Source organism: Mercenaria mercenaria, chromosome 8 (assembly GCF_021730395.1).
Source record: "Mercenaria mercenaria strain notata chromosome 8, MADL_Memer_1, whole genome shotgun sequence".
Classification (NCBI taxonomy): domain Eukaryota; kingdom Metazoa; phylum Mollusca; class Bivalvia; order Venerida; family Veneridae; genus Mercenaria; species Mercenaria mercenaria.
In genome coordinates this window covers 9,437,627-9,458,470 of record NC_069368.1, presented here as the reverse complement: position 1 = coordinate 9,458,470, position 20,844 = coordinate 9,437,627, and the positions used below count along the sequence as shown (strand labels likewise).

The 20,844-nt window shown below is 31.6% G+C and overlaps 1 protein-coding gene across 7 annotated transcripts in view; it reads right to left on the bottom strand.

Annotated features, from left to right (window-relative positions):
* LOC123523085 (limbic system-associated membrane protein-like) overlaps positions 1–20,041 on the bottom strand; it is a 60,190-nt gene extending 40,149 nt beyond the window's left edge. For 2 of the 7 annotated variants that reach the window (XM_045300709.2, XM_045300710.2), the window contains exons 1-3: positions 19,257–19,508; positions 18,894–18,949; positions 15,862–16,058 (exon numbers count right to left, since the gene is read on the bottom strand). In XM_045300709.2, the coding sequence (XP_045156644.2) occupies positions 15,862–15,910 (49 nt within the window). In that variant the 5' untranslated portion in view covers positions 15,911–16,058; positions 18,894–18,949; positions 19,257–19,508. Of the gene's footprint in view, positions 1–15,861; positions 16,059–18,893; positions 18,950–19,256; positions 19,513–19,591; positions 19,731–19,903 lie in introns of those variants that run through there. The other 5 variants (XM_045300705.2, XM_045300704.2, XM_045300703.2 and 2 more) reach the window with 5 other exon arrangements.
* Positions 20,042–20,844: the final 803 nt, after the last annotated feature.

The window sequence follows — 20,844 nt, the reverse complement described above, 5'->3', positions numbered from 1 at the left end:
ATTATATATTATATATATTATACCATATCATCTATCTTTACACGTGGAAAAGTATTGGTCATAATTGTTTAGAAATTAATACCATCAACTGTGTACATTTAACGTACTATTTTGCTTTGTTTTTAAATTTTTATCTCTTTTCTTTCCTGAAATACAGTTTTAGCTTTAAATTTTATTACCTCCCTTTAATTTTTGATGCTATATCTATCATTGGTTATATACCACTTTTGTCATAAAGAACGTGAGGGTAATTTGAGCAATTCTTTCTCTTTACTGTATCCATAATTGATTTTTAAGCTATTATTACTTTTCAATTAATCATCTTGATATTATTTGTTAAACTGATATATCGAGCAAACATATGTTTTAAGCAAAGTTATTAACTCCCTTTTAAATGGTATAATATATCTGTTTCAAGTTTTGTGTGCATACATACACAGGGTATTCTTGAGTGTATAATATATTTTTCTTGAAGTTTGCCGCAACATCTGTTTACGACGTTTCCCGTAATTTTTGTTATGACGTGACGTCATTGTACATTATTTCAAAATGTAAACTGCCTGAAGATATATGTATTGAAAGCGCTTGCAGTGAAGAATTAAAATAATTGTAAAACACAGAAGTCTGCTGCTGTTTATTCCTTACAAATTGAACTTTTATATATATATATATATATATATATATATATATATATACAGACAATATGTGACATATTATCACGTTATTGCTACATTGATTTACTTTTCAAACAGAAACGAACTTTAAAAATCAAACTTTAATTTTTTTGCATGTTTGTAAATTGGTTTATTTCGTGTAATAAAGACATGTATCTATTCGCATTTATTAAAGAAAATGAAAACGGAAGACAAACCACAAGCAAAAGCTGGATAAACAAGTAAAATAGCTTAAGTAGGTCCATTACATTAGACAAACGAAATTGTACGATCTAACAATTCTAAAATCCGAGATGCAACACGCAAAATATTCTTAAACTTTGACAGAAATTGCAGAAAATGAGAAATACCAAATTCCCTTGCAAAATGTCACTTATTTAAATGGAATATGAAATTCGTGAAAATTATATGCGGTTTCCGCTTTTATGGCTGTAATTTTAAGGCACTTGGATTAAAAGCATTTTTGCGCAGATCTAATGTTTTACGATCGATAAACAGAATGAAACAGAAAAATGTTTTTCCAATTTTAAATTGCACGTGACTGTTCAAACAGTAATAAATTTTTGTTCCTTGATTGCATTTGAAGTTTTAGACTTTTGGTGGCATAAAAATACTGCTATGTGTACATTTTGTTGTGCTTTAAGCAGTTTTGAGGAGCCATGCAGGGTGTGTTTGTTACTTTGTTTTGTTGGATATGAGAGCACATCGACACAGGTTTAAATTTATAGCGATTTTCAAGCTGTAGGCGACTGGGAAAAATCCCGTGTTCCCCTTAGGGCATTACTGCTAGGTCAGGTGGGCACCTGTGTAGAACCACTACCTTCCGTAAGCAGGCTGGATGGTTTTATCACATGAAATAATTCTGCAAACAGCGCATTGTCTCTAACTCACGGTGGGGTAATGTAAGTGATTCCGTCAGCGACCATAACCAGTTGACCACGGTGGCCTATGTAAAATGTTGGATCTGTTTACAGTCTACTATAGTAAATGGTCATAATTTGTTCTTCAAAAAGTTGATTGATAATTGAAGGTCAGTTAGGTGCAACCTCCAAGACTGTTCCTGTGGTATTTTAGAATGTAAATATCTAATGGTGACCTGCCGTTCTGTCAAAACTAAATTGTATGACTAGAAGTTATGTAATAAGTTTACTTATAAATGATTAATGATTTGTTTAGTTGCACATTTCACCGTCAGCTGTATGCTTAACCTTTGGAAGTGCACTAAAAGATATCCAGTCAAAGTTTATTTTTACTTTCTCCTTTTTCACTGGCGTTTTCTACTTTAAGTCTACAAAAGACTACTTCAAGACTAAAAACATAACCTCTTTGTCTAAAATTAATTTTAAGTTTCTTAGAAATTGCTATGTTATTGTTTCATGTAAGAACAAAGAAATTATAATCATAATAAACACAATGAAGGTGAAATTTGCAGAAACTATGACATAATGAATAGTTTTTTTTCGTATTTAATGCCAATAAAAATATAACAAACTAAAAAAACAGCATTAAAACAGTTATTACCTTCTTTCATATGGAAATAAAGATAAGATCAATAAGTTAAAGAAACTCCTAGTTTTAGAGTTTCAAATGTCAAGTTATTTCTAGTCAAGCATATTATGATACCGTATGAATATATTCACTGGAACCTTAAAACTAGCATATAAATCACACAAATAAATGAGCCGCGCCATGAGAAAACCAACATAGTGGGTTTGCGACCAGCATGGATCCAGACCAGTCTGCGCATCCGCGCAGTCTGGTCAGGATCCATGCTGTTCGCTTTCAAAGCCTATTGGAATTAGAGAAACTGTTAGCGAACAGCATGAATCCTGACTGGTCTGGATCCATGCTGGTCGCAAACCCACTATGTTGGTTTTCCCATGGCACGGCTCAAATAGTCATTCGAACCTTTTAAAGTCTTACATTGATGGAATTTCGGGTCTTTATGAACCCCACAGTTCCTTGTAACTTATGTGTAAATAGAATAGTAACTTTACTTTGATTTTAGAGAGCTATACAATGTCATACATAATAATGGGCTGATTTGTACTCTGTTACCACGGCAATGTACCCGCACTGCGTATATCATTTTAGAAATAAAAACTTATTTAAACGAATTATATAACTTGGATACCAAAGGTCCGGATGAGGGTTAAAAGGACAAATGATTACTTGTATTCATTACACGACCAGTACGAGCGCTATATTACTAAACTGAAAATATTTCAATTTTTGCCTTGAGATCGAAAACGATTTGAGAGCAACTTCGGTTTGGTAGAAAAGCTTAATTGTTCAGTCTCAACTATAAATTTGTCTTTAATATTTATAATACAAACAGAATTGATTTAGTAGTTATACGTTTTCTGAAACAGAAAGGATAAAACAAAAGAAAGGCTTTAAATTGCTGTTCAATCAATAACAATTTAGATGAAACGTACCACTATCAAGACATATGTCTAAGTAATACTGAAGCAATTTGATAACCCTGATAAGAAAATTACCATCACTTTCTGACAGACTCCTGGAACAAATGTTCCTAAAATAATACATACCTTCTACACAGAGATTATTTTCTTTAATGGTGCTTTAATGCGCAAAATGAAATATATATCTGCAGTGGTTTATAGAAGGCGATTTACAAAACGTTATTTCTTTTTACATGATTACATGTATATGAATTGAATTTTATATTAACGGTGTAATCGTCCAAAAAGCTATTTTGAATAATAGTTCGTTAATTTATTTTTTAATTCCTTTAAAATTACAAATATGCCATTAAAGTAATAAATAAATAAATGATTAAAATTTGGTAGCTTTCAGCGTTGAATACCGCGATTTCGGTTCTCTTATTCTAAGAATATACCTACCGAATTTCTAAAAGTATAACAACAGTAAAGGGACTGGCGAACAAATAAGCAGTCAACTAAATTATGTTCAAATATATATGAGATAGTCTGTACTGCGTTCAGAGTGCTTTAATGTGTGCATGAGTTTGTTACATCAACGTTGTTTGTGGGAATACGCTTTAAGGGGTATTTTTACATTTTTACAAACTATAAGAGTGTTTTGCCTGGAATTTTTTGAACAACCTTTCTTAATCCTTATTTGAAATAACTGACATATGTCAGTGTTTTCTAAATTTCGAAAAGATAAGATATGATCTAGCAAAGTGTGCCTTTATAATTCCGACAAATTAGAATGACTGATCCGCCGACAACCGTTTTTAGAAAATATGTTATGAAAAAAAAAACTTTCAGTTTTCTAAATGCTTTACACAGTTCGGGATCATTCTTTACAAATTTATTATCATCTCTATTATAGATTTAATATTTTGGGAAAAGATAATCAGACAGAGGATGTAAAAAAAAGTAAACACAAGGAAAACAAATGAGCCGTGCCATGAGAAAACCAACATAGTGGGTATGCGACCAGCAAGGATCCAGACCAGGCTGCGCATCCGCGCAGTCTGGTCAGGATCCATGCTGTTCGCTAACGGGTTCTCTAATTGTAATAGGCTTTGAAAGCGAACAGTATGGATCCTGACCAGGCTGCGCGGATGCGCAGGCTGGTCTGGATCCTTGCTGGTCGCAAACCCACTATGTTGGTTTTCTCATGGCGCGGCTCAAATGTTGAAACTGCAGTTATTCTAAATCACCACTTCCAAATCAACAGTGGCCACTGCGAGCACGACGACATCATCTGTTGTTGTTTTTGTTGTCCGATTCTATTACATTTTCACTTGTTACAGTGTACCCAATCTGTAATGTTAACAGTTTTTGATATTCAATAGTTAACTGGAGGTTAATCAAATCAATAAAAACATAAGTGATGCAATCTGCTAAACTTTGCTAATCATTTCTTTCTTTTCCCTAAGGTATGACAGAAAATGTTTGGTTTTTTTAAAAAACAGAAAAATGGTCTTCTTGTAGATTTTTTTTTCTAGATAAATAGTTGATTTTTTTAAGCATTAGCGTAAAAAAATTAAGAAAAATTAAAGTCCTTCGAGAATGCTTCAGAGATCCGCAAAATATTCAAAACCATCATGATGCCTTCCATCTGGGACATATAGAACGATGCATTGCATTGATATCACTGTAAGAAACGTATAAACGAAATGTTTTACTGTATAGTTTCGTTACAAATGTTAAACGTTAATGCGCTTTCAAAAAATATTCCGAATAAATACCATCCAGAAATGAAATTGAGGCATCTTTATTTAAAGTTCTCAGGGAATATTTAGTAAAAAAATAATGGTTTCTGGTTTTTAAAGTATCAATTACACTACTTTTGGTATATACGTATACAACTTTATAACAAAGTTCATAATTTTGCAGGTTATCTGCGGATTACTTTGGACTTTGAAATTTTTTTATCTGTTTGTTCCCGAAGCATTGAGTCATATCAGAAATAGCTGAGATTATGCCGAATAAATTCAGTTTTGAAATAACGGACGAAAATATAAGGTTTACAAGTCGTTTTGTATATTTTGTGCGTATTTCATCATAATTATATGTACGATTTATTTCTGTTTGAAAGGTACTCTCTAAATATAATCTTGAGGCTGTGAACAGAACTTTGTAAATATATTTTCTAAAAACATATCATTTATTTAACAGCGCTGTAGTATATTTCATACTTTGTTCTAACAAGTTTACCGCTTATTAATACAAAATCAGTTGCGTATCAGATAAATAAATCATTTTTAAAATACACGAACGGGTATGATTATGTCGCGGTAGAGCATGCAAACACTTAATTAACAGATAGAAAAGATGAAGGAGACGATTTGTAGAAAATGAAACAATGTTTGCTGATCAAAGATTGTATTAAGTATGAGCAGTGCTAACTTTACTGTACAAAGGCGCACGTCAGTTGCACGTAATGATGTTATAAAAGTATTTATTTCAGACTAACTCGGAATAATGAAACCGCAAATTCATTTTAACATACATCTGCATATGTATTTATGTTGATTGAAACGTTAAATCCAATTAAGAGTTTTTTAAAGGAGAGAAATAAAGGGGTCGAATAGATTACAAACCGAACAGTTGTATCCATTGTTCTGTCTCGCTTCCAAACTAATCATTTAGAAAATGTATTCACCCATTTTGACTTATTTGCATAATTTTGATTAAGAAATACCTGATACAACTGATAGCAATTGCCATTACGCAAGGATCTGTTCACATCAGTAGGCATTAGATCAAATGCAGATATTTTATTGATTCACTCATTTGAAATTTAAATAACCACTTATGCTACAATTATTACGAATGTCTTAAATCCCTATCGGATAAGATATTGATCGGTAAGTCGGAGTTCGACAAGGCGTTATCGTCCCTCCGGATTTATATCTACATATTATAACAAAACCCTGACGCTAAATGTCTGTTTTGGCGTTAGCAACAAATTAAACTGACAGTTATCCATAGCCGAGGGATAGGGCTTTTATCAGTGTTTTATTTGTCATAATTCATTACAAGTCCGCACAAATCATTGCTTGTTTAAGTGTTTCTTATATTAAAACAAAATGGTATTTTTCTTCTGTTAATATTGTTATCTCTTCATAGAAAACTTGTTTATGTGTGTATGGTTTCAGAGATAACATATTCTGATGATCATATATTTAACAAGAAAATCCAACAAATAACCTAATATCCGTTTCATAAAGAAAACAGCGACTATCATATATTACTTTTTACATATTTTTAATGAAACGTCTGTGTATATCAATTCAGAGAAACATAATTTTTAAATGATCTGTTCTCAAAATAAACACGAGTAAGGCTTCAGTTGTGAAGGTACATGAGGGTTATTTCGTTTTGAAAATGGGTAAAATCATACAGAGTCATAAAGACCTAAATATCAATGCGAATTAATGTCATTTGCATTTGACACACATTGTAATGTAAATTTAATTTTTAAAGATCCGTATAAAAGAGATACATTCTATTGTTTGTGTAAAATTTGTTCTCTCATCATGATTAGAAGTTGAAATAACGCTTATGATTACTCTGCAATGTAAGAAGGTTTTTGCTTTTTACTGCTTCCTACGACACTCATTATTCCCAGCACACTAATTAAAACTAATGGGACGTTATTTGTATACAAGGAAATAAATGAATGCGTAGAATTTATTGGCGTTACTTTGTAGCAATGTTTAGGTAGAAATACTGCCCCCGCGATTTGTGACTCTCAGTATACGGGCGTGTTTTTCGATAATAAACACATCACGAAATAATAAAAGAGATTGCGCTACATTTTTTCCACACTACCATTGACATCATACGTTGTTTTTAATTCTAAAACACTTATTCGATTGTTTATATGCTCTATAAAATGCATTAAATTTTGAACATTTTTTGTAACATTTTAGAGTAAAATCATAAACATTATATGTACATGTATTCACAAAGTATAGGTTACAACATACTAAATAGCTATTCTTCTTTATTCTATATAAAACTGACATAGTTCCAATGTCCGCAGCACACATCAGGATCCATTTTATATGTCTGTAACTTACATTTACTTGAAGAATATTGTCAGTGCTGAATAAAAATTAAAAGAAAAGTAGAGGTCATGTCTGATGCAAGAAAAATATTTTCGATCAAACACGCAAACTGTAAAATCAGCTAAAAAATGAGACCTCAATATGTAGTGGTGGTGTTTGACCTAAGTTTCCATGAAAAATTCTGCCATGTTGTTATGTCATTATGAAAATGCTGCCTACATCTCAAGCGTAGATCTGCCATGTGATTTTAGCAAAACAAAATGCTAAGAAAATAAGGAATATAGCTCTACAGAGCAAAACAAACAAACAAACTCATGACTATTTCTATCCGCCATTAAGTGACTATCATTTGTTTTCGCGCCATTTTCCTATTTAGTGTCTGTATGCCTATAGGTAACGGAAGTGAACACTTACTGTAATATCATTTCTTCTAGGCGACTATTTTTCATTTTTGTTCTGGGCAATGCTGAAGTCAGTGAATTGACACATATATTCCGCTGCCTGGAGCACTGACGGCTTAAAATAGTTTGTCGGTTTGTACTCTTCTATAAAAAAATAAACATGCAGAAATAAAATTCAGCTGTATCCGGGCTTAAGAATTCAATCTAAGCCTTGAACATACATTCTAAGTTAAGTCGGGGTTAGTTTTATATTCAGAATGACTAGATGCAGCCTCCATCTTACGACCAATAAGACTATCTAAGTATTCAGTATTTTTTTTCATTATGAAAACCATTAATATGAAAATATACCCGGGCTTATCATTAAAAGGATTTAACTACGCAATAATACTATAATTGTCGTGTAATTATGCAAAAATATTTTATACTTGTTTCAAACGTTTAAGCTTTTAAATGTGGAAATATGATAATCTATGCTTGGGCTAAACATAAAATCGTTCAATAATGCACAAACGCGTTTTTAAAAGAAAAGACAATAAACCGCTTGGGACCCTCTAATAAAGTGCCACTATTATTGACATGAAAAGTCCTCACAATATATTGCAAAATGCGACTGAAATTTCCAAATGATACAAATATATAATCGATTTAGGCTTTTACATGTATAGCTGACTGTTGTATGAAATTTCAGAAAAATATATAAAAAATTGACTACTGCGTTAAAACCTTTTTACAAGAAATATTCTCATAAATAATAGTAAAAATCCCAGAAGGCTACATAGTAACATTTGATCTTATCTAACATATGGCTTTCGAAAATATTATGTGAAAATGAGAAAAAAGTATGCATGTAATGTATAAATTAGAGCAAACTAAAACAGAACTTCGGTGGGCGAGTGGTTAACGTCTCTGACTTTAAATCACTTGCCCCTAACCGATGTGGGTTCGAGCCTCATTCGGGACCTTGAATTCTTCATTTGTGGAAATTTTATTTACAATAAAAACGTGTTGTAGTATACTTAGTAGTAAACCTTTTTGTTTTACAATATTGTTATCTCACGTTTTATCACATTTGTAAATCAAACAGATATATATCTATTCGTGTTTTTTTTATAAATGAGACTGAAGATAGAAGCCAAGACGACTTGTATTAGACTATTATTTTAGACAAATGAAACTGTATGATCTAACACTCTCAAAAAGAGAGCTTACAAAAAATGAGTTGCAGCACGCATAGCTTTCTTAAATTTTGACAGAAATTTTAGAAAATGAGAAAAAAAAACTCTTTCAAAACGTCATTTATCTAAATGAAATATGAAACTCTTAAAATCAAATATGGTTTCCTTTTATGGCTAAAATTTTGAGATACTTTGGATTAAAAGCATATTTCCACTGAATTAATATTTTACGACCAGATAACATGATATGTTTGAAACAGAAAAAAAAACGTTGTTGCCTGGTATGGTTTTTTAATCATTGCGCGATATTTTTTCATTGAAAATTTATATTTAAATAGTAATTTTCCAGTTTTTCTTGATCGCCTTGGAATTTACAATCTTTTTGAAAGTATAAGATACGACACGAAAAGTAATTTATGATGCAGATAAATCTACGTATCATTAAAAATGCCTAAATGGTGTAACCGGACTGAACAATATAACAATATGTGTACTTTGAAGACAGAAATCATGTTTAATAAACTACATTTTTAAAAACTACTTAGACATATACTTCAGTCTAATTTCGTTCGCTCGATCTTGACAGGAACGTCATAAATTGTTCGAGATTTTGGTAGTTCGAGTTATCAAACAATATACTTTATATATGGATTTTGCCGGGACCTGATGATGAGTGAAGGCACGGGCGAGTGCCTCGAAACAACCGCAATCTGGGTTTACCTCACGATTATGCACCAAATGCGGTTTTCAAAACTGTGTTTCGTGCAAGAAATCAAAGGTCATCGACCTGATAAACCAAGAACAACATGCTTAATCTGGATACGCACTTTTATCCGTATGTTTAACGTTCCTTTCGAAATGCGTCAAAAGATATCCTGTTAAACAGAATACGTGGAATACTATACATCACATACAAGAAGTATTTTCATCAATTTATCACAAAGCCTCTTGTATAATTGCATTTAGATTAGGCTTTCCCCTTTTTAACAGGCGTTTTCCACTTCAAGCCTAAAAAGTTACCTCTTTGCCTAAATCTAATTTTAAGTTTCATGGAAACCAGTATACTGATAACTGTTTCATGTAAAACAAATTTTAATCATATAGAGAAGACTATATCAATTGTAGGAGTATGTGGTGTATAAAAGCTTGGTGGATTTAATGTTATCTTGAGGAATTCTCAAACACTTGCAGATATCTAATGCTATGAATAGTTCATTGTTCTTTATTTCATCAGAAGAAAATCTCGGAATAAAAATAAACAGTACGTCGTAGTTTTTATTCCCTTCATATCATATTAATCATTTTGTGGGAAATACAGATAAACAGCTTTTAGCACCTACCTCAAGAGTCAAGTTTATTTTTATTAACAGAGTGTTTGAAAAGCATGCGTTACTTTTTGCTACCAGAATAATTGCTAACATGATTGTGAGCACGTAAATGTCAAGTAAGCACTTGGAATTTAACCGAGTAGACATACTAAATAAAATAATAACAGGTAAAACAAAAATAAATATGTAGAGTTTAAAGTGTCAAATGATTTTAGGACAAGAACGTTCGCAAAAATGTTTGCCATTGCCTACCAGTGCCTGTGTTTTATTACCAAATAGAAAATACTTCCCTATTTTGCCTTACGACTGTAATTATAGTGTATACAAATTAGAGATCAACTTTCGTCTGGTAGTAAACCTTAATTTTTCAGCTTCAAATATAAATTTGTCTCTAATATGTATAATACAGCTACAAACAAAATTGATTTAGCAATTATACTTGTTATGTAACAGACAGGGAAAACAAAAATAAGACTTTAAATCGTTCCATCAATAGCAATTTAAGATAAAACGTACCACTATCAAGACATATGTCTTAGTAAAACTGTAGCCATTTGATAACCCTGATATGAAAATTGCTATCACTTTCTGACAGATTCCTGGAATAAATGTTCCTTAAATGATACCTAGCTTCTACAGAGAGATTACTTTTGTTTAATATTGTTTTAATGCTCCGGAATAAAGCATATATCTCCAGCAGTTATACCAGGCGATTTTCCAGAGTACGAACACTTCAAGTCATGTTAAGAGAAAACATTTCTTTCTCCGTGAAAGTTAGAAATACATTTTCCAAAAACTAATAAATAGGTGACGGGAATGTTTTTTTTTTCTGTTTTTTTTTTTTTTTTTTTTTTTTTTTGAATTAACAGTAATTTCTTTATTTTTTCAATCGGTGTAAAACTGATACAGCTTTAGATAAATTTCAAACATATTACACTTTGTTCGCAGGCGTATTACATTGTATTTAAATGAACATTAATATAAAAATGGTTCTACTATATATTATTTCTTAATTTAACTATACACTCTAATGTATAAACGTAAACGTATATCTTTGGTTTAAACTATATTTTGTAAAAATAACACATTAAGAAATGGTTATGTACGGACGAAATGGTGACGTCACTGAGCCAAAAACGATTGCAATGTTTATTTATTTTTTAAAGTTTGATATATTTTGTTTGTTGTTGCATTTACATAAAGTTTGTAGCAACAAGTACAGTCAACTGGAGCTTGCAGAAATCATTATATCTGGTGCATTTAAAGCAAAAACCACTAAAGGCTGCTAGATTACAGATCAAATATCTCTTTAAAGCTTGCATTATTTTTGTTCCTTAATTTCTTTTCTTTTTTTTTTTTCATTTTCAGATTAATGCCTAAACTTGTTTTTGAGGAGTATGAAGAGAAAGTATGTAAATTAAAAACAATACTCTAGAATGTACATTTCAACAAAAAATTTTTTACTGTTCTTAAATGTAGCATGTTATTGAATCTTTAGAAAAGTATGTGCATAAGTTAATACAAATTTTATTATTCAAACAAAAACTTGCTGGATTTCAATTTTAAATTCTGACACTCAATACGCTACGTATAGCTTAAAACTTGAATACAACGGTCCCTGACGAGACATTTTAACGACATACTTATATCTTACAAAGCTTGTCCATCGCAAGCAAGCGAACAATTTAGTTGAATATACTAGCACTTTTATTTTTGTCGGTAAATGTTCACTTTTACAAATTACAGTGAGTCGCGTTTTATACCACAATTTAAAGTAGGCAAACGTGATTATGACATAGAAAGTACTGTATCAAATGAGTTAAATACACTTTGTCCTTGAAAAAAAAACCCCAGTATGGTATATCTTGATGTTTTCATTTTCAAAGTTGATATATTGTTTGGTGTTGCATTACATGGGGCATTAGCAACAATTACGTAATGGGCTAGAAACATAATTGTCATTAAAAAAAAACATAATGTGCTATAAGTTCAATGTCTCTTTAAAGCTTGCAATTTTGTTCCTTAAACTTTTATTTTACTTTTAATTTATCATAAGCCTAAACTGATTTTGAGGAATGAAGAGAAAGTATGTGTAAATTACAAAGCTTGTACATCGAACAAGCGAACAATTTGTTTAAAAACTACACTTTTTTTTGTCGGTAAATGTTCACTTTTACAAATTACAGTGAGTCGCGTTTTATACCACAATTTAAAGTAAGAATAAAAGTATTTTCAAACAAAAGAGTAAATACACTTTGTCCTAGTGAAATATAACTAACAGTATGGTAAATCTTTTGCTTCGCTTCAAAGTCAATTTTGTGAGGCCGATAGCCTTTAAGTAATTAGGATCAAGACACTAATTCTACTTAAAGAATACATGATCTCTTATAAGTTCAAGTTAAGTGATGGTGACAAGGGAAGGTCTAATGTACAATTTTGATTTCAAAAGACTATCAAAGCAATTTTAATAATTCCAAGCATTCTTAAAAGTACATTTTGACATGACAGCCTAAAACTATTTCAAAGACTATCAAAGCAATTTTTATAATTCCAAGCATTTTTAAAAGTACATTTTGACATGACAGACAGGTGTTGTGTGCCTAAAACTACATCATTTTCTGATTGCGTCGTTATTCTTTAACTTAAATAACATGTGGGCGATAGGGACGTGACAATCACGTATATATGAAGTACAGATATAAACAAAATGTTTGCAAACATGATAGCAGATACACAGGTTTCAATTGCCTGAATATTATAACTGGAAAAATATGAATGTGGTTGTCAATGACCTCCGCTTCGTAAAGTCTAGTTAAATTGTAACAGAATAAAAATTAATTCTGTATATCTATATATCTGTTATGACAACCCCCTTTTTGAGTATTATGGACAGGGTTGCGTTTCATGGAAGGCACCAGCAGATAGTAAGTGTAAAGGAATGTGAAGTCTAAAATAAGATAAAGCGAGACAACTTTCAAAGTGTTAAAAATATCATTTGCTGACCTAGTCGTTCGATTCTGAGATAACATGCTGGAAAGACACCTAGCAATGCATAGCAACAATGTAATGAGACAGGCCGCCATTCCAGAATACTGTAGAATGATGGAAGAAAAATTAGTTTGAAATAATTTTTGCCGACACGTATCTGGCGAAAACAGATAGAAGAATGAGTTAGGTGGGGTGGGGGATGAGCTATGTAGTGACCAAATTATGGTAAATCTTACATTCAATATTAAAAGTACAATGTTCAAGAAATTTCCTTCCATCGTAAGTTTAATTATAGAATAAATGGAATAGTCATGTTTTCCCTATCGTATTGCACGGCGATGCAGGATATCTTCTGTCAATGCAAGGTGACAGTTTGATGCAGAGTCGAGTTTGGGACGGACCGAAGTGGTTGGACATGTTCATTTTAGAATGCTGAAATGTTTTTTTTTATTCTGGTGCAGATCAATTGAAAACGTCCTATCATAAATTGTTATAATTTAAAATATTTTCTTTGAATGTCAATACCTTATACAAATCGCTGACCAATAGTGCTACTGACTTGTCTATAGCTGAACACTAAATTGTCCTGGTCTGAAGTCAACACTTGAAAAAAATATAAAATTTATTTCGGATATCATGAAACTATTTGCTAAAGATTCAACGGAGAAACAAAAGTTCATAAATCTATTTTCCATCATTTTTTCTCAATATACAGTGGCTATACAGTAAATGTCATGAGTTATATTATACATGTATATTTATTAAAAGGTCTGTAGACAAAACTATTGCCCGATGTCCAAAGTACCGAGCGGCATTAGTCAAACCAATGCCCGAAGGGACCGAGGGCGAATGACCGGCAAGTGATTCGCTAACTTGAGGTATTATATTTCATAGCATCAGAAATTAATTCTCACAGTTTCATTTTTTAATTTCTGACTAAATATTTGCCAGGAAGAGATTTACTGACTTTTTACATAAAGAGCCATGTGATAAAAGGAATTGTGTAATAATTCAAATGTTAGTGTAATTATAAGCTTCCTAATAATGGTCAAAAAGTAACGACTGATTAGCAACCTTTTATTACACATAAAACAAAACTTTCTATGTGAAAGTAGGCGAATTAAATCATACAAAAATGTCATAATTTGGTTCCAAACATAACACAGTTTTTAAGGAAAGGAAAGTTTTTGGGAGAACTATAATGTACACTTCATCTGCATTCGGGTAAATTTCTAATATAAGGTTAATTTGTATGTAATATATTTGCTATTCTGCTATACAAGATAATTTCCTATTAAGAAATGTGCAGGTACTAATACCAATACATTAATTCCATTGGCAGCATCAAATTTAATGAGCTAGCATTTTTAATGTGTTTTTTTTTTTTTTTGTATTTTGTAAATTTTATTGAAAAATTTGTAATGCATTTGAGATTTATTCGTTCTATTACATAATTAATAATGTATAAAATATATAAGTCCATTTTTATATGTATACCATGGATGAATAGTCTATTCTCGAACTGGATATTTAACAATTATGACAAAAATACGCTATCTAGTAAAAGGTTCTACTTTGTTTGGAAAATAATGGTGTACACTAGTGTACTTAATCAATACACAGTACTGTTTATGTGTTGTTTTTATGTTTACATAGATGTTCATATTTTCAAATAATTATATTATGTATTTGTGTTTATTGTATCGTTTTAAAGTAGATGTTTAATAAGTACCGGAAATTTCTTCACGTACACTAGAAATACTTACCTCTCTTATATTTTCAAGAAAATATAAAGTAAGAGAGAAAGTAATACTGAAACTTTATATACTGATGATAAGAATTTTCCAGGCGCAAGTTTTTTTCTTTTACTCGTGTACACAACTAAATAGTACGACCATTCAAATTTTGTTTGCAATGACGTCGTTTCAAGCACATAGTTAAATAGAATTAAGTGATGTTGTGATGAGGGAAAAAAAGGAATTTTACAACAGTTGTTATACCATAAAGCTACCTTTAAATATGAAGCCATTACAATACACACAAAATGTAAAATTGTTATTATAATCAGTTTTTATCATCAAAAACATTATCTTTGTCATTTATGTCTTTTGTAATCATAAACAGTCGAATTATTCGAATTATTACTGCCGAAATATCAGCATGTATATTACCCACTTGAAAATGGATAAATACCAGCAACCAGCAAAACAATGAAATACATTTGTACTGAAAATAGTCAAAGTGCAGAGTGTGGCGTTGATCAGTTCTTTTCTGTATAAAATCGACATTATCATGATGATCATCATCATCATCATTGTCATTTTGTTTCTAATGGTTCGCAATACAAGACTATATAATATGAAGATAGATATAAGGAACTGCAAAACATTCAAGAATTAAATGACAGTCTGTGATGTCTTGATCACCATCACCATCATCATCATCATCATCATCATCATAACCATGATCCTTTTTTTTTAAATTATTTGTATTAATACAGTTGAACAATATTCCTGATATTTAAAGACAACAAATTACTTTGTGAACATGAATACAGAATGTTCAAATACTAATTTTAGTATATATAATAGTTTTTCTGACTTATTTCAAGTAATATTATTTACATACGTTTGAAATCATACATATACAACGGACCAAATAACTTGCGCATGAATATACATCTATAACTGTCAAAGGATGATATAAAGAACAATTATTTCTCAGTGAACTTTAGTCACTGCATGCAAAAATACAATAAATTATTTGTACACCACTTACCATCCACGAATACTCCGGTAAAACACAGAATTAACACGACTAAATCCATTCCGGAACTTGCTCTATATTTCCACACTGTTATCACGGTACTAGCTTCTAAGCAATCTCTTGTTTACATATCCAAGTTATAAAAAAATACTCAGCGCTGTATCAAATGTCTTTAAAATCCATTCCGCTGAAGTTTGCAGGAATATTTTCTGAAATTAGAACAAATTGCACGTATGCGTTTACACTTTCCAGAGTCCTAAGAATGGCATGCACACGGTGACCGAGATTAATTTGACTGTTCACATCATTACCGCCGTATGACTTACTGAAATACTGGTAATTAACCAATTACTGCGTAGACAGACCCATAGAATTTCTTCAAGAAACAAATATGAGCAGCTAATCAGAAAGTAAATACATTTTCTCTAGTTTATTCCCACTCCAACATTGTTTTAAATTTTCGTCGTGGTACAAAACAAAATCCATGTGACGCGATAATCAATTTCCTCAAACTTCCCTCAGTCAGCCGCTAGCTTAAAGATTTTTAATTACCCAAATACACTATAATATTCCAGCAATTTTTGTCGGCTCGGAGGCACTCTTTAACAACATAATTTAAACGTTCCTGCTGGAAAAGGCTGCCTATAAATTACAATAAACAGGATTAAGAAATTTCTTCTCTGAAAATAATCTGAACAGTGTAGGAATCCAGAGTATTAGTGAACAAATGCAAGAAAGGGCAAGCCCCCATATTTACCAAACATTCAAATGGAATTACGCGGAATTCAGAAATCAGGGATTATATTGCTATGCCAGGAAATTAGAAAATATTCATTAATGCCAATTTTACGCACTAAATAATAGCAGAGATTTCGATAGTATGGCCTTTTCATGAGCATGAAAGAAGACTACTGATTAGAAATATTGATTGAAGACTGAAAATGCATAATATTAATCATTGAAAACGATTACCAGTTTTAAGCAAGCAACTGTCATACAAAACCCGAAGAATTCCCGGTTTCCAATGTTTTATTTGCGCAACAAAGGCTGAATATGTTCTCGCAGCTTGCGACTTCCGGTATCCGACATACTCGATACAATTCAATTAAAGTTCGATTAAAGCTTTATTCAATGTTTGACATATGTTATCACTTAATAAATTCAGTAAATGTTCAAATAATTCTTTCGATTATTTGTGTTAATCAATTAACCATTATGGTTGTATTTATGCTTTAATAATTATTTATGCCGCGTTTTGAGGTATTTATACATTAATACTTAAAGCGCTGTTCTGTTATGCGAAGAAATTCTATCAATTTAAACAGAAAAATTCTATGTTTCATGCCATTTCAAATTAAATCTACGTCATTATTGAGATATGAAGTTATTTCCGTATAGAGAAGAATAAGAAAATCAGTTTTTACAAGTTTTTTTTTTTGTATTTATTAACATTTTTGTAAGTTCCATTTTACCTTTAAAAGTAAAAAGGAGATGAACAATTTTTGTTAAAATAATGCTGAAAAATGAACATTAAGCTGTAGAATAAACATACCTGCTGAAACATAAATATTTTTATTCACAGATTTTTTCTTACAAGTAGATTTTTGTGCGTAAAGGTCAACAAGTACAATACGTTTCTTTTAATCCACAAAAATCATACTTGACAATTTGTTTCAGGTCCGGCAATTTTTCCTTTCATTTGACAATTTTTATTTGAGATAAGATCAAAAAGACTTAATATAATTTAACGCGGCGGTGATTTTTAAATCATATAAAATTTAAAAAAAGAAAGAACAACAAAAAAAAACAGGTTATTTCATTTTTTCACTCCTGGTCGCATCAAATGAGGTGGGAGACATCTAAAATATAAACGAATATTTAATGTCTTTGTCCTAGCGTTAAGTAAACGTTAAGAAGGCTGTCAAAGTAGATCAACATCCAAGTATCATTAAAAAGCACTTTGCTCTTCGGTTTCGTATTACTACCGGAAAATTCCCTCTTAAGGAGAAGCGATCCTTTTATCTGAGGTAACGTATAAATACCAAATATCTCAAAAATGTACACGGAAATGACCTGAGAGTACAATAATGTTTACGAACAAAAATAAATGTTGACCACTTTAAAAAGGTCTTAAAGAACGCGTGCGTTTACTGTAGTGTTTTGTACGAATTGAGCATATTTTCATGACATGCGTCCTAATATTCGACAAAGCTTCACCAGAAGACGTGTTAAGGAAAGGAAATAAGAGTTGTCAAAAATTCGCAGAAAATAAAACGTTAAAATTTGTAGAGATTGATAGCCGAGAGCGTGTTTGTTGAAAGATGCATGATTTCTGTTGAGAATGAAATCCCGTGGCGAGCAATGGAAGAGCTACAAGTGTCAGGAAATTCAACTTGTATGATATTTACGGATCATTGTGTCTGTCAGGCCGGAGTGACGTATCCGTCAAACTGCAGGCTCCTCTACTGTTGATCTTTCATTTACGGCCTTCTGAGAATTCAGATTTTCGTATGAGATGATAAAATTTAGATTAAAACGATCTCCATGTGGAATCTTGCTGGTTGGGTTTTTTTTTGCCTAAAATCATCATATCGCCCGATATTTTATATTAGTAAAACTTTTTTAGGTTTAGATTTTAAGATGTAATTCAAGTGTTGTTCTGTCTTTGAACGTAACATTCTTCCTTTTAAAACAATTCTGAAAATATGTACTATACTGTATATGTAAATGAAAGCTAAATACTTTTAGAAAGTGTTGTCGGATTTTATTAAATGCAAGAAAAAAAACTGTTTAAATTTCAGTTGTTCATAGCCCTTTCTTGCCTTTACATTATAAGTTTACTCTGATATTTGATTAGTCTTTTTAAAAAATTCTATGGAGAAATACATAAATACATAGAAAATATATGCAGGTTTTCCTTTAAAATTCCGAAACAAATAACTATTTTTTACCCTCTATTTATATATCAACTGCGGAAATATTTCTTTAATAAACACCTTAATATGCAAATTTTATAAATGTTTAATTAGCATAATGCTTCTTACCTCTGTATGTCATGCTTACGAATAATGACCTCTTAAACTCCGAGAAACGCTGCTCTCTGTAAAATCAAAAACAAATATTCAAAATTTAATGCGGCGAAATATTAATTCTAACATTTACAAAATTCTGATAAGCTATCACAACATCTACTTTACATTTCTGCCATTCTTTTTTATTGTTAGTGGGATTGTGCGACAAAGTGTTTTAATTTTCCTCCAGTTTTCAATGACTCGATAACACTTTAATAAATGAGCATGATAAAATATTACTAACAAAATATAATTTTCATTTTTCTTAAAAACCGCTTGTATTAAACATTTTAACGTATTTATTTCCATTTTTACGTAAAACTAAATTTTTCGTACCACACGCACTGTTACAAGTATTTCCACGCTGCGGGTTTAACTTTACTATCTTAAGACAACAAGAACGAGACTTTAATATTTAATCGTTTTAATTAAAATTTCTCCAACTTTAATTCCATTTTCAGTAAAATCCATTTTTTCTCGAATTAATTCATAATCCAAATAAAATCCTGAAATAAATCACAAAATCAGCCCAATTTTGCCGCGTCCTTTTTCATGAAGAGAGGATCTCCTTATAAAATATATTATACGCACGCATTTCTCATAAAACGTCAAAGTGCCTGGATGACTCCACAAAATTACCAGCAATGCATAGAAATTATGTATAATTTTACCATTTATCCGCGAAATTTGTTATAATTCAATAAGACTCCAGCGAGGGGCAATTTTGCCGTGCGCCGTAACTATGAAGAGTCAGATGAACTCAATCGAGGCGAAACGGCCGAAAGGAAAAATTGCGCCAATAAGAAAACGTACGTCTGCAATTGCCCCAAGTATCGACCCGGCGGGTTTATGGTAAATATTTGTACAGAAAACACGTTGATAGATATGACAATATTTATAATGCTGTCTTCGCTGTCAGAAGCCTTATTGTTCTACAATACCGTGAATAACTACATTTTTCACCAGCTACAGCGAATATTTACCATTAACACAATTCATCAAAGAATATTTTCGGTATTTCGGCAGAGAAAATTAGCTTGATCCAGTATTGTACACAGAGACTGTCGGTAAAATATTGACATTGAGCAGGCATGCACATTGTTTGTTTATTACACAGTATGAATAGAAGTGGCAAAATCCTATCGCTTATTTCGCTTTTGTTAATTTAACCATTAACGAAACTGTGTACAAATCCGTCGATCCATTTATAGAAGTAACAACTCTAGAAGTGTCGCTTTCCGTTCTATTAACACGTATGTGCATTGAATCCCTTGTACAGGTGAAAGCCACGGTTCCGTTCTTTTGTTCTCTTAGTTCCAGGAGAGAGAAAGAGTTACATTATACTCACTTAATGATTACCCACAACCGCCGTATGTCGTAAATTGACTGCGAACGATTTCAATTAACTTTATTGTTGTCAGTTTTACTCAATTTCGTTATGTCATTTTTCATAAAATAGATCAATCAGATTTACTGCGCATTATGTAGATAATCTACTGTACACAGTGTCATTGGACTGATGCTATTGAGGCCGGCCATTCTAACCAGGTACCCGGCCTAACTTGAAATAATACTCGGAAGTGTAACAAGGGTCTTCCTCCACAAAAAGAAACTCGCCATTTGACTTAGTATTGTGTCGGTACAACCTAAAATACTCACCCCACCCAAAATGAAAGTTATTGAGCGAAATTTGGTCTGCGTATGAACGAATAGATAAAAATCGGTCTTCGTTGACCACAAGCCTCTCATGGCGTGTAACAAGAAGTTATAAATGAGATGGAAGCGTATTTGTATTGTCATGGGAGCAACAAGATGACAACTTTCCTTAACCTTTACTTGAAGAACCCGTATTTCTCCAGTCGTATGGTATAATGGACTATTTTAAGAGTCGACTATTGATCGTTTCATGTCCAGTTCATAAATA